Source organism: Hypanus sabinus, chromosome 23 (assembly GCF_030144855.1).
Source record: "Hypanus sabinus isolate sHypSab1 chromosome 23, sHypSab1.hap1, whole genome shotgun sequence".
Taxonomy (NCBI): domain Eukaryota; kingdom Metazoa; phylum Chordata; class Chondrichthyes; order Myliobatiformes; family Dasyatidae; genus Hypanus; species Hypanus sabinus.
Genome location: NC_082728.1, coordinates 7,098,387 through 7,113,834, shown reverse-complemented (window position 1 = coordinate 7,113,834; position 15,448 = coordinate 7,098,387). Strand labels below are relative to the sequence as shown.

The following is a 15,448-nucleotide window of genomic DNA, read 5'->3' as shown; positions in this document are numbered from 1 at the left end:
GCTATTTAGATTTTATTATCTTTTTTTTATTTTGGGAAGGATTTGAATAATAAACTCAATATGTTGGGACAACTCCAAAATCAAATAAGACTAATAACAAGCAAATTGCACTGTTGGTATCCTTTCCTTTGAAGTTAGTTGAAAATGAGAGCTCTGTACTTGGTAACAAATTTGGCATCCTTTTTGTTTTCCAGATTGAAAACCCCAGATACCTGCGAGAGAAACCAATACCTCTGTCTCCGGTAGGTGTTTAATTCTCAAGTGATCATGGATAGGGAAGTTGAGGAAACAACTGCGGTAAAATTGATAACCTGCTGTCTGAATATTTGGATATACTGACTGGCAACCATCACCATGTGATGTTTACGTGCTCCTCTCCACTTACCAGTACGCTGATTCCCATACTCCCTTTCCACTCTCTGGCGCCCCAGTTCCCACACTCCCTTTCTGTTTTCTGATGTTCCCACAGGAAGCACTACCTCAGAACAGAAGATTGTCCCTGTAGAACTAAGGAGGAATTTCTTTAGCCAGGGGGTGTGGAATCTGTGGAAATTTTTTGGCACTGACAGCTGTGGAGGCCAAGTCGTTGGGTATATTTAAAAAGGAGGTTGTAAAGTTTTAAAGAAAGGATGTCAAAGGTTATGGGGAGAAGGCAGGTGAATGGGTTTGAGAAGGAAGATAAATCAGCTATGATGGAATGGCGGAATAGATTTGATGGGCTGTATGGATTAATTCTGCTTTCATGTCTTACGGTCTCACTGGTTCTCACCCTTGTTTTCCACATACAGGGTCCTAGTTCCCATTCACTGGTTCCTGTGATCCTTTTCCACTCACTTGGGCACTGAGTGCGACACTCCCTTCCCACTCACCAGACCCTGCTGTTCTACACTCCCTTTTCTTTCTCTGGTTTCCATATTCCCTTTCCAATCAGTAGTGATCCAGTTTTTGTTCTGCCTTTAACCTCACTTGCTTCACTGGAGAATTAATTATAATACTGTGCAATATCTGATAACAGTGAAATAAAAATATATTGGAGTATCAATAGAAATAATATCTAATAGGCTAGAGAAACTGCTAATCTAGCTCAACTACAGTACCAAGACTGTTAGATTATCAGATTTTTACATATTGGAAACCAGCCTTATGAAATTTACCCTCCTGAAGATTCCATTCCCCTCCATTGCCACTATCTTTTTAATGAACTCAATGTTTTTTCTGTTTTTTCTCTGCAGATTTTACCAAAAGCAAACCAAGGAAATATTAGCACATTCTGCAGTGATCAAACTCTAATTCGAATGCATGAGAAAGAGGTGAGAATATATATGTGGTGAATATATATTCAGCAAATGATTATCATTATTTAAGAGCAGACTGAGATATAATGCTGTTTAGTTGGCATGTCCACTTCATCCTAATAGCAGTATTGTTGCATAGTGGTTATGTTAATATTTTATAGCACCATTTATAAGATTAGGGTTCAATTCTCACTGCATTCTGTCAAGAACTTGTACATCTTTCCGTGACCGTGTGGGTGCTCTGGTTTTCTCCCACATTCCAAAGGTGTATAGGATGTAATATTGAGACTTTATAAAGCAGTGGTGAGACCTCAAGGCGTATTGTGAGCAGTTTTGGGCCCCTCATCTGAGAAAGGATGTGCTGAAACTGGAGAGGGTTCAAAGGAGGTTCACAAAAATGATTCCAGGATTGAATGGCTTGTCATACGAAGAGTGTTTGATGGCTCCAGGTCTGTATTCACTGGAGTTCAGAAGAATGAAGGGTGACCTAATTTAAACCTAATTTAAAATGGTGAAAGGCCTTGATAGGGTGGATGTGAAGAGGATGTTTATTTTAGTGCGAGAGTCTAATACCAAAGAACACAGCATCAGAATAGAGAGGTGTCCTTTTAGAACGGAGATAAGACCCTAAGATGTAGGAGCAGAATTAAGCCTTTCAGCCCATTGAGTCTGCTCCACTATTCCATCATGGCTGATCCTGGATCCCACTCAACGCCACACTCCTGCCTTCTCACCATATCCTTTGATACCCTGAACAATCAAGAGACTAACAGGTTCCACTTTAAATATACCCAGGGACTTGGCCTCCACCGCAGTTTTGGCAGAGCATTCCACAAATTCATTGCTTGTTGGTTAAAAAAATCCCCTGTATCTCTGATGTAAAAGGCTACCCCTGAATTTTGAGGCTTTGCTCTCTGTTTCTGGATCCCTCACCATAGGAAACGTCCTTTCCACATCTACCTTATCTAGTCCTTTCAACATTTAGTAGGTTTTAATGAGATCCCTTTGCATTTTTCCAATTTCCAAGTGATGCTGAACTTTTTAGCTGGAGAGTAGTGAATCAGAATCAGAATCAGGTTTATTATCACCAGCATGTGATGTGAAATTTGTTAACTTAGCAGCAGCTAAGTTCAGTTCAATGCAATACAATACATAATCTAGAAGAAAGAGAAAAATATAATAATAAATAAAATAAATATAATAAACAAGTAAATCAATTATGTATATTGAATAGATTATTTTAAAATCTACAAAAACAGAAATACTGTATATTAAAAAGTGAGATAGTGTCCAAAGCTTCAAAGTCCATTTAGGAATTGGATGGCAGAGGGGAAGAAGCTGTTCCTGAATCGCTGAGTGTGTACCTTCAGGCTTCTGTATCTCCTACCTGATGGTAACAGTGAGAAAAGTGCATGCCGTGTGTGCTAGAGGTCTTTAATAATGGATGCTTCCTTTCTGAGACACCATTTCCTAAAGATGTCCTGGGTACTTTGTAGGCTAGTGCCCAAGATGGAGCTGATTAGATTTACAACTTTCTGCAGCTTCTTTCGGTCCTCTGCAGTAGCCCCTCCATACCAGATAATGATGCAGCCTGTCAGAATGCTCTCCACAGTACAACTATAGAAGTTTTTGTTGATATGGCAAATTGCTCCAAACTCTTAATGAAGAGGTTGGTAGGTTGCTGCCTTCTTTATGACTACATCAATATGTTGAGACCAGGTTAGATCCTCAGAGATCTTGACACCCAGGAACTTCAAGCTGCTCACCCTCTCCACTTCTGATCCCTCTGTGAGGATTGGTATGTGTTCCTTCATCTTACCCTTTCTGAAGTCCACAATCAGCTCTTTCGTCTTACTGACGTCGGGTGCCAGGTTGTTGCTGCGGCACCATTCCACTAGTTGGCATAACTCACTCCTGTACACCCTCTCATCACTGCCTGAGATTTTACCAACAATGGTTATATTGTCAGCAAATTTGTAGGTGGTATTTGAGCTATGCCTAGCCACACAGAATTTTTTTTGCCACAGGCAGAATTTTTTTTGTCACACAGTATTTTATTTGCCACAGGCAGCTGTGGAGGCCAAGTCATTGGTGTATTTAAGGCAGAGGTTGGTAGGTTGATCAGAGATTGAAGGACGTTCTTTTAGAACTGAGATATGGAGAGATTACTTTAGTCAGAGGGTGGTAAATCAGTGGAATTTGTTGCCACCTGCGGCTGTGGAGGCCAGGTCATTGGGTGTACTTAAGGTAGAGATAAATAGGTTCTTAATTAGCCAGGGCGTCAAAGGGCACGGGGTGAAAACGGGAGTGGGGATGACTGGAGAATTGGATCAGTTCATGATTGAATGGCAGAGCAGACATGATGGACCAAGTGGCCTACTTCTGCTTCTGTATCTTATGGTCTTATATTCTTGATTGGTCACGGCATGAAGGGATATGGGGAAAAGGCAAGAGATTGGGGCTGAGAGGAAAAATGGATCAGCCATGATGGAATGGCAGAGCAGGATTGATGGCCAAATAGCTTAATTCTGCTCCTATATCTTATGGTCTTATGCTTTAGACTTGGGTTAATAAGTTGTGGCATCTAAGTTGGTGCCAGAAGCTTGGTGATATTTGTGGGCTGATTCCAGCACACTCTTGATGCAAATTACACATTTTGCTGTATGTTTTGATGTTTTGATGTACATGTGACAAATAAAGCTTCTGTATGAAGCATTGTTCTTTTTTTAGGTATCATCAATGCCTCATAAGAAAAGGAAATAAAACAGACCACTTAAGACAGGAAACTTCATGGATTTGTTTAATATTGTGGGATTGTCATTTATCACTTAATAATGAGGAAGAATTAGCCAGTCTTACTTGATTGTAGTATGAGGCATGATCACTGGTTTCTACAAGCCAGTTCTGAATATTAACAAGTGAGATTACCCTCATGTTTCAATGTTTATTAATAATTTTGTTTAATAATGAAATTATTCAACAATGTGCTGCTATGAAGGTGTTAAAGGTGAGTGGTGGATGTATTGGTTCAGAATTATGTTTGCTGTGATTTATGTCATTGCCTTTTTTTCTTATTTTGAAACGGAAAGCAGGTTGCAGTGAGCATAATCATATGTCAGAGGGCATGCAGAATCTGAGAAAGGCTCCACTTCCTTGCTGCTGTTGCCCCACCTCCTGTCACCATGATACTTTACTCCCTTTGATCAAGAGCCTGTGGATCTCAGTGTTGCTTCTGTCTTCCATACCCTGACCTGCTTCCTGTGGAGAATGTCATAGTACAGACTCTGTTTGTACTCTGTATGCATGTAGAGCTGTAGAGCCACCCACCACTGTAGGTGATATTCTTTTTAAATACTTCTGGATAAATCCAGTCCAGCATATGTCTTGCTCCTGCTTGTTTAGATACCTTGTGATGAATGGAAGCATAATTCTTCAATGTGTTGCAGAAATTTTTCACTAATGTGAGTTAAGAGGAACATGTGTTTATAGCTAATACATCTTATTGTTGATTCAGAAAAATCCCAAAGAATTTAGCATGAATTATTTTGGGAATGTAATTACCATGATTCAGGAAAACTGAGGGCTCTGCTCCTGATTATCTGGGGACATCTGTGACCCAATGGTCTTTCAATAAATGCAGAATTCTGCACTGTTAGTGTATTGAGAGGCAAAGTGATACCATAAGTTTTTAAAGCAAAGCTCAGAAGTTTGTTTCCAGTATAGAAACCAATTCAACATGTTTGCAAGCTCTCACTATATTTTGTTTTACATTCCTTACTAAAATATCAAGTTCATTGTTATATCAATCCACTGTCAACATTTTCTGATAATAAAGTGCTGGATATTCTCAGCAAGTCAGGCAGAATCCACAGGGGCAAACAAAATGATGGCTGCAGCCAGCTAGTTGAAATAATTGTTTCTCTGCACAATCTGCTTATCTTGCAGCGTGTTTTCATATTTACTGAGTGCATCTTGAACCTTTGCAATATTTAAGTTTTTAAATGACATGCTGTAAAGAATGATGAAATGATGAAAATTACTCCATCAATCCTTACCTTTGCTAGCAGCTTAGTCACTAAAACTGCTCTTGTCTTTCTTGGTGGTAGAGGTCTCAGTTGAGTTGCTTTTTACCAACAATATATTCATAGAGAAATACAGCAGGGATACTGGTCCTTCAGTCCATACAGTCCACAGTGCCCACTGTTGTGAGAAGAATGTTCAGTTTAGTCTCTTGTCGACTGGCCGGCTGGTGGCGTAGTGGCATCAGCGCTGGACTTTGGAGCAAAGGCGCCCGAGTTCAAATCCAGCTGGCTCCCTTGCACGCTTTCCATCCGTGCTGGGTTTAGTGTTGAGCTAGCCTCGTAAAAGCAAGAAAGCCTGCTCAAAAAACGCCGTCACAATGGCGTCCAGATGACTCCACTCAGAGTTAAGGGCTTTCTTCTTCTTCTTTTCTTGTTGACTGATTAAACTAGTTACAGTGTTTTGCATGACACCAAGTTTATCAAAAATTGTTGCAACTTGCATCCACCAAAGCGGTGTAATGAGTATTAACTTACACCTCTAACTTGACTTGTATGTTTATTGGAGAGGGAGAGTGAGTGTGTGCTTATGTTTTCTTTTGTCTTTGCAGAGGTTGAAGGTTAGGCACACATTACAGAAGTAACCTAACTTCTGATGGACTTCTGTAGCCACAATACGTATCAGCTGTTTCAATCAATTGTCCTTATGACAATGACAGGAAATTCAGTGGCAATGCTTACATTATTGTTGTTTTAATGTTTGTGGCTCTAATTTTGCTTGTCTGAAATGGTTAAAACTTGCCATTTACTTTAAATAGATGTTCCCAGTCACTTCAAGCTTCAAAGTCACCTAATATCTTATAGGCTGCATTGTTACTGGAGGTCTTATGAAAAATAATGAAGTCATTAACAGCTCACCTTGTGACCTTATGAAGAAGAGAAAGATATATTAGAAAAGCAACTGAAGTACTTCCCGAGGAACTCCTATTGTGATGTTCTAGGCCCAGTAAATGTCTCTAATAACAGTAGCATTGTCTTTTGTGGCAGGAATTACTCTACAAAACTGTGACCTAATTTCAATGTTATAGGACTCTTTTCTGTCCTGGTCAAATGTCAACTTGGAAGTCAAAACTATTCTTGGTCTCTCGTGTTTGGCTTTTACAGTTTCCCATTTGTTATCATACTATTCATCTAACTTTTTAACTAACTACGGAAGTTTTATGACTGAGTATTCAAATCTAACCATGCTATCCTATGGCCTTAACAGTCGCATACTTACAGATACAGCTTGCAATGTTTCAACAGTAAAACCAACCATCTTCCTCAGGCACAAGTCAGTCAAATGACAAACCCCCTGGAGACACCCTCCAGTTAGAACAGTTATTGTGCCATACAGTGGCAGCTCAGCTGAAAAACTAAGATAGATTTGCCTAAAAAATGGTGTCCAGTTAATAGCAAAAAGTGAGGACACAATTAAAAAAAGGCTAAGCAATGTGGTACCTAGAAGACCTAAAGAACTGTGTAAGGGAGTTGTGTACCCCATAGCTCTATCACCATGCCAAAAAATATACATTGTGAGACTGGCTATTGAAAACCAGGATAACAGAACATATGAGTGCCTTAAAGAACTTGAGAGCAGAAATGGGTGGGATCACTGAACGCTGCCTATCATGCTCATGTAGATCAAGGTGTGATGAGGTGAACATCCTTGGCAAGGAAGAGAATGCCTACAAGAGAAAGATTAAGAAATGACTAGAGATGGAACATGTGGAGAACCTAAATATAGGCTCTAAGAAGGTGGTGTTAAGTCCAGTCTGGGACCACCCATTCCTAAAGAGAGTTTGGCCTAAAAAATTGACCAAACAGAACAAGGCCAATTCAAACTAACCAATCAAGAATAGGCAATTCACATCCAGCCATTCCGATTGAGCATTAAACCCCACCATGCTCTGCTCACTCAAGATGGTAAGTAAGGAGGTGTCTCGAGGGGAAATTGTCATTTGACTAATTTGTGCTTGACAAAGCCGGTGGGTTTACTGTTGAAACGATGCAATCAGTATCTCTAAGTATGTAACTTTTAAGGCCAAAGGATAGTATGGATAGACATTTAGCTTTTTGCCATATATTGTTTTCTGGAACTAAATCAAAGAAAGATGATTATTCCTTTTGCCATAATTTGAAGGAAACAAACAATGATTCCAGCAGGAAATTTTATTGTATCCTGTACTTGCAAATGGTAGCAGAATGTTGTTCTAGTGGCCTTACTGAATTCTCCAGATTGATGAATTCAAGTTCAACAAGGGTGGTTGGGCAGTTTCACCTCAATAAATTAACTACAGTAACAAACCTACAGTATCAAAACAATGACCAGATTGTCATAAATGTCTTACTGATGTATCTTAGGGAATGAAATCTATTTTGTCTACCTTTTCTGCACTATTTAACTCCAGGTTCTTCAGCTGTATGTTATAGAGTTATGGGGTAATACAGAATTATAGAGTAAACAGGCCCTTCGGTCCACCTTGTCCTTGTTGACTAAAGTGCCAACCCAAGAACATAAGATGTAGGAACAGAATTAGGACATTTGGCCTATAGAGTTTGCTCTGCTATTCCATCATGACTGATTTATTATCCTTCTCAACCCCATTCTCCTTACTAATCAAGAACCTATTAACTTCTGCTTCCTCTACATGAAGTCCACAATCAATTCCTTAGTCTTAGTGACACTGCGTACAAGATTGTTTTTGTGACTCCACTCAACCAATCGATCTATCTCATTCCTGTATGCCTCTTCATCACCATCTGAGATTCTGCCAACATGTGATTCATGTATATATCTCTTCTGCCCCTTAACTTGAGGATTTTATGCTGTCCTTGCCATCCTATTGTGAAAGGATAGCTTTAAGGGGATATAGTCTATCTCAAATGTTTTCTGCACCTTCTCTGGGCTATTTTATCAGTGGTAGGCCAGATGTAGGCAGAATTCAAGATTGTTTAATGTCATTATCAGAACTTCAGTACAGTATAAAGAGAATGAAATAATTGTTACTCTGGATCTGATGCAGCAAAAAAAAATACAATGAAGAATGCAATAATAAAAAAATACATACATAAGATAGCTTCTATGCATTAGATTGATCGTATTCCATAAAATGATATGTGCCCAGTATTACCAAACAAACAACACACCATCAAAACAAACAAATGAAAATTGCAATACAAGCATTTGTGGTTTCCATCATGCTTTTTGTGTTATTAGATGTTCATGGGCTGTAAATTGCTTTGTCTCACATCTGTTATACATTTGTTGGTCCTTATTAAAAGCAGTATTTTCAAAAGCTGCAAAAGTTCTGTCACAGAGATGAAAAATATGTTTGAACAGCATGTAATAACTGATTAAAAGTTCACTGTTATAGTTTTAATGCAAGCTGATCCATTTCAGCTCAGTACAATAATGTTAAGGTTCTCTTCTTTTTTTGGTCGTTTTGTGCTTGTCTAAATGAAAGGTGGCATTTAGGCAAAAAGTCAATATATTACACTGAGCCTGCGTTTCTAAAAGAGAGTATGCATGTATCAGGACCAGATGGAGATTTAGAACTCCTGGTATTCTGCAACAGAAACAAGACATGATCCAACACAAGAGACCGTAATCCCAGCATTTATAACACCATATCCAAAAAAGGTGAGAGAAAGTAAATAGGGAACTCCAGGTCAATTAACTTCCCTGGAAAATGATGTAATAAATGATTAAGTAAGCAATAACAGCATGTTTTCAAAATTATGGAAATCAAAAACAAAACTTCAGCTACTAGAAATTTGAAATTAACAGAAATGCTGAAAAGTCTCAGTGTCAGGCTGCATCTGTTAGAAATAGTTAGTGAAGGATCTCAACCTGAAGTGTTAACTGTTCCTCTCCCAACAGGGATACAGGCAGATTAAATACATCAACAGGAAGGAGGCAGATGGACCATAATGTGAAAAAATTTAAGATTATTCACTTTGCTAGAAAAAATGGAAAAGCACAATGGCTTAGAATTTACCTCAGAAGGTATTGGTGCAGCGTGGAGAGCTTGTGCCAGCTTAATGCATGTTATGGGGACCTCTGGAAGAATATTTCATCACAGATGAGGCAGGAGGAATGATGTGCAACTGAAGGGCTTTCAGTACTTCAATGTGGAATGAGCAGCCAAACAGCTAGGAATTGTTTACAGTATTGGGGAGCAATGGTTAGTCTGTGCCGCTGTAAAAAAAATTCCAGGGAAAATTGACCACTGTCTCCAAGTTGAAGGATTGTGTCAATATATGATGTATTGAAGTATTTATTTTCCTTCTCACTTCTGCTTGTGTCTGTTTCTTGTCCATAGCTTCTGCTGCTTGTGAGTGCGCAGTCCCTCTCAAGTCTTTTACATTGCTATTCCAAGCTGTTCCCTAGCTTGGAATAATTTTCCATAATGTTAGCTGCCACAATGGATTTATGTCTTTTCACCATAAGTCATTTCAGAACTTTCCTCTGGGTTACAGTAGATATGTTTTACATTTTTATATCATCCTAAAATGTGGGGAAAAGAGTCTGTATGTTCTTGAATGGCAGTTGAGTTGCAGATTATGATGTGGTTAAGTTTAGAGTTTGTCCTGATAGGTGTCATGCTATAATTTAATATGTTCAATTCAAGAGCTCCAAAATCATTTGGAAGTCATCTCCCATCCACATTAATATATGGACAGTGCATTCAATTGTAGGCTGATTATTGGAGATTATGTAAAAAAAGTGAAAGTATATTGAAGTCTGATAATTGACTGTACTGTTTGTAACAGATACTTTTCAAAGTTATTGGAATAGGAATGAACTTATTTTGGTGACACTTTCCTATTAATGGGCTTACATCTACCTTTCATTATCTTTATTCATTGCATGTTTGAAAAAATCTTGAATATTCCTGAAAGTGCTAATTATTGTCCTCACCTACCACCCCACCAGCCTCCGGATCCAGCCTATTATCCTCCGCAGCTTGCGCCACCTTTAACAGGACCCCACCACTAAGCACATCTTTCCCACTCTACCTTTCTCTGCTTTTCGCAGGGATTGTTCCCTCCGCAACTGCCTGGTCCACACGCCCCTCCCCACAGATCTCCCACCTGGCATTTACCCCTGCAAGCATAAGTGCTACACCTGTCCCTACACCTCCTCTCTTACCACCATTCAGGGCCCGAAACAGTTCTTCCAGGTGAGGCAACACTTCACTTGTGAGTCTGTTGGGGTCATCTATTGCATCCAGTGCTCCCAGTGCGGCCTTCTCTACATCGGCGAGACCCGATGCAGATTGGGGCACTGCTTCATCGAGCACCTCCGCTGCGCCTACCACAATAGACAAGATCTCCCTGTTGCCACCCACTTCAACACTGCTTCACATTCCCATTCGGATACGTTCACACATGGCCTCCTCTACTGCCATGATGAGGCCAAGCTCAGGTTGGAGGAGTAACACCTCATATACCATCTGGGTAGTCTCCAGCCCCTTGGTATGAACATTGAATTCTCCAACTTCTGGTAATTCTCTCCCTCTCCCTTCTCCCATCCCAGTTTCACTCTGCCTCCTCCTCCAGCCGCCTATCACCTCTCTCATGATTCTGCCTTCTTCTATTACCCATAGTGCTTTCCCCTTACATTCCTTCTTCACCTTTCCTGACTATCCCCTCCTTGCTTCCCCTCCCCCGCCCCTTGATCTTCCCTCATTGGTTTTTCACCTGGCACCTTCCACCTTTCCCCCACCTTCTTTATAGGGTCCCTGCCCCTCCCTCTTCAGTCCTGACGAAGGGTCTTGGCCCGAAATGTTGACTGCTCGCTTCCACGGATGCTGCCCGACCTGTTGAGTTCCTCCAGCGTGTTGTACGTGTTGCATTTTTATTGCTTTATTCCTGCTATTTCACAGCATCTTCCAGGCAGATATTCTGCTTGGGTGTGAATGTTCTGAGTAGGACATGCTGAATAGGATCTTGCTGCAGACTACTCAGAACTACTTGGGTCAACAGAACAAAACATGTTCAGCTTTCTTCAGCAGAGACTTGAGATATACCATAGGTAGTTCACAACCTTACTTGAGTGATAACTCCCAAATCTGGCCTCTGATGACCAAAATAAAAATGAAGCAACAGATTGCCACCATTGGACTGGTGGAGAAGACTCAATGAGCCAAATGCCTTAATCTGCTTCTATGACTTATGGACTTATGTTTAAGGTGGGGGATGATAGCCTTTTTATTAAATCAGGGTTTCAAAGGTTACAAGGAGTAGGCAGGAGAATGGAATTGAGAGGGTTAATAAATCAGCTACAATGGAATGGCAGAGCAGACTTGATGGGCCAAAAGGCCTGGATCTCCCCCTACATCTTACACTTATATTTGCAAGTTTCTGTCCAATTCATATTACCTTTCCTCCATCATCATTGGAAAAATTTTGGAACTCTTGGACTAAATGGGTACCTTCATCACCAAAGATTGCTATGTTCAATAAGACACCTCACCACGAGCCAAATGATGCTAAATATTGACTTTACCAGCAATAGCTAATCCCATCCAAAACTAGAAAAATAAATATTCTGTTGTTATTGTATCCCTCCTCCCCATCTGCCACGATGAGGCCACTCTCAGGGTGGAGGAGCATGTAGGTAGCCTCTAATCTGATGGTATGAACATTGATTTCACCTTACGATTATTATTTTTTTTCATTTTTCTTTTCCCCTCTCCTTCTATTCCTCATTCTGGCCTCTTACCTTTTCTGCTCACCTGCCTAACACCTCCCCCTGGTGCCCCTCCTTCTTCCCTTTATTCTGTAGTTCATTCTCCTCTCCTATCAAATTCCTTCATCTCCATTACTTTTCCCTCCACCTGGCTTCACTTATCATCTTCTAGCTGGTCCTCCTTCCCCCTCCCCCTACCTTTTTATTCTGGCATCTTTCCCCTTCCTTTCCTGTCCCGATGAAGGGTCTCAGCCTGAAACTTCAACTGTTTATTTAATTTCTTAGATGATGCCTGACCTACTGAGTTCCTCCAACATTTTGAGTGCATTTCTCTGGATTTCCAGAATCTGCAGAATCTCTAATGTTGTACTTAGCATTAGTTTTTGTTCTTAAATTATTATGTATTTCTTCCTGCGTTTGCACCTGTGGTGTGCTGCTTTTCCTATTGGACTTGCAGTCTTTGTGTAGTAGGTTACGATTTAGGACTATTTGTGTTATTTTGTATTGACAATCTATTTGGTGTGCAATTGATTGGAGCTTGTGCAGCTCATGATACACTGCAGTAAAGAGCAAGTGGAGCATATTGAGCATGAAGCTCAGACGGGCAGTTCACAAAGCTCATTGTAATCATGCTTGCTACAAAGCCACAAGCTCTAATTAATGTAGTTAAGATCTAAAACAATTTACAGCTGCCATTCAGTAGATATGAAAATTACCACTCTGCTTAAGTAAATGAACAGGACCCGGAGGGCACAGCATATTATAAATAAAACAGTCATGGTCACTGGAGAAAAAGCAACTAATATAGAAGTTGTTTTAAATTATTTATTTGGGAATGAGATTAAATTTCTGCATACTAAAATTTGCATGCAGAATATGTTGTTATCTTTCTGCTTCCCTACCTCTCTCTCAGCTTCTGATTGTGGTTATCTGAAAGAAAGGGAACTGCCTGCTTTTGAGGTTAACGTGTATATTTTCAGTTTTGTGGTGATGATGCCTGTTTAAAATCTAGAAGTAGTTTTGATTAACATGAGAGGTTGTGCAGATGCTGGGAATCCAGAGTAGCACTCACAAAATGCTGGAGGAACTCTGCAGGTCAGGCGGCATCTATGGAGGTGAATAGAGTCGATGTTTTAGGCCGAGACCCTCATCAGGTTGGTCCCGATGAGGGGTCTCAATTGGAAGGATTGACTGCTATTCATTTCCATAGATGCTGTCTGACTTGCTGAGATGCTGCAGCATTTTGTGCATGTTACACTAAATAATTTTGGTTGTTAGAATATTGTGGGGTTGTTTAACATTTTGTCGCTAGCTTTATAAAATTCCCTTGAATACTCTTGATATGCGAGGCAGTTACAGAAAGTTTCTTTGGAAAAGGTAGGATATAATCTGTTGAAGGATTTGACATTATTCATGTAGGTGTTCTCTGGCACTTTCACTTAAAAGGAGCAAAAGTTTGTTCTCTTAAATCAAGTAATGAACCACATCACATGGATAGCTGTCATGAATGTCTGGTACATCAGTTGAAGATTAAATGCCTTACCAAACTAGTATACACGTTGTTAATTCATGCATTCTCAGCACAGTTGGATGGTTAGCAATATTCTTCTCAAAATAAAACTTTAATATAAAATCGATAAACAGGGGAAAATCTACAGGTGCTGGAAATCCAAGTAATACACACAAAATGCTGGAGGAACTCAGCAGGCCAGACAGCATCTATGGAAAAGAGTACACTTGATGTTTTGGGCCAAGATCCTTCAGTCGGGCTGGAGAAAAAAAAGCTGAGCAGTAGATTAAAAAGTTGGGGGGAGGGGAGAGAGAAACACAAGGTGATAGGTGAAACCTGAAGGAGGAAGGATGAAGTAAAGACCTGGGAAGTTGATAGAAGGGGAGAGAAGGACATGGAAGAAGGAAAAGTAGGGAAGGAGCACCAGAGGGAGATGATGGGCAGACAAGGAGATAAGGTGAGAGAGGGAAATGGGGATGGGGAATGGTGAAGGGGGGTCATTACCAGAAGTTTGAGAAATCAATGTTCACACCATCAGTTTGGAGGCTACCCAGATGGAATATAAGGTGTTGTTCCTCTAACCTAAGTGTGGCCTCTTCATGACAGTGGAGGAGGCCATGGATAGACATATCGGAATGGGAAGTAGAATTAAAATGGGTGGTCACTGGGAGATCCCACTTTCTCTGGCATGTAGGTGCTTGGCGAAGCTATCTCCTAATCTATGTCGTGTCTCACCAATATATAAGTGGCCACACTGGGAGCACCAGACACAGTATATGACCCAAACAGACTCACAGGTGAAGTGTCGCCTCACCTGGAAGGACTGTTTGGGGCCCTGAATGGTAGTGAGGGAGGAAGTGTAGGGGCAGGTATAGTACTTGTTCCACTTGCAAGGATAAATGCCAGGAGGGAGATCAGTGGGGAGGGACAAATGGACAAAGGAGTTGCATAAGGAGCGATTCCTGCAGAAGGGGGGGTGGGTGGAGATGTGCTTGGTGGTGGGATCCCGTTGTAAATAGATAGGTCACTTGCAGTTGTATTCAACAGACCTCTGTTTCATTTGTACCTCTTTCACATTCAGAATCAACACAAACCTTTCTACAATTGACATTTACATGTTGAAACAAGACTGGTAGAAGATGAAAAAGTTCAGAATTAGGTTTAATATCACTGGCATATGTTGTGAAATTTGTTGTTTTATGGTACCAGTTCATTGCAATACATAATAATAAATGCTGCAAATTACAATAAGAATGATAAATATAATAATTTAAATGAGTTGTGCAAAAAGAGAGGGAAATACTGAGGTGGTGTTCATGGGTTCATTGTCCATTCAGAAATCTGATAGTGGAGGAGGGGAAGAAGCTGTTGAGTGTGTGTCTTGAGTGTGTGCCACCTCCTTGATGGTAGCAATGAGAAGAGGGCATGTGCTGTATGGTGAGAGTCCTTAATGATGTTTGTCACCATTTTAGAGGTATTGTACTTCCAAGTTCAAGTTCAGATTTAACTTACATTCAAATATACACAAGAATACAGCCGAACAAAACAGCATCCTTCTAGGACCAAGGTACAAAATAGTACCAGTAGTGTCACATAGTACAAGGCACATATGGCTTATATAATTATGATAGCAGTAAAACATATCGTCACTAAATAAATAAATATAGCTCTGGTCATGGCCTGTCGATTGATGACACATGGGATGTTGTCCTGGAGCCCCATTTCTGCAAGAACAAGTATGCAACAGTTTCTCATCTCATGCTAGTGCAGCCACCTTCAATTCAATCTCTAGCCTCAGTCAGAGTTGGTTTGGTTTGGATATGGTATAGACAAGATAGCCATGTGAACCTAGGTTTAGAAAAGATGTTGGTAAACAGTTTGTCTCCAG

General features: G+C 40.3%; 1 protein-coding gene across 4 annotated transcripts in view; it reads left to right on the top strand.

Annotated features, from left to right (window-relative positions):
- The window catches only part of cep112 (centrosomal protein 112), a 526,403-nt gene that overhangs the window by 126,020 nt on the left and 384,935 nt on the right, over nucleotides 1–15,448 (top strand). For all 4 annotated transcript variants that reach the window (XM_059948278.1, XM_059948276.1, XM_059948277.1 and 1 more), the window contains exons 7-8: nucleotides 195–242; nucleotides 1,233–1,310. In XM_059948278.1, the coding sequence (XP_059804261.1) occupies nucleotides 195–242; nucleotides 1,233–1,310 (126 nt within the window). The remainder of the gene's footprint in view (nucleotides 1–194; nucleotides 243–1,232; nucleotides 1,311–15,448) is intronic.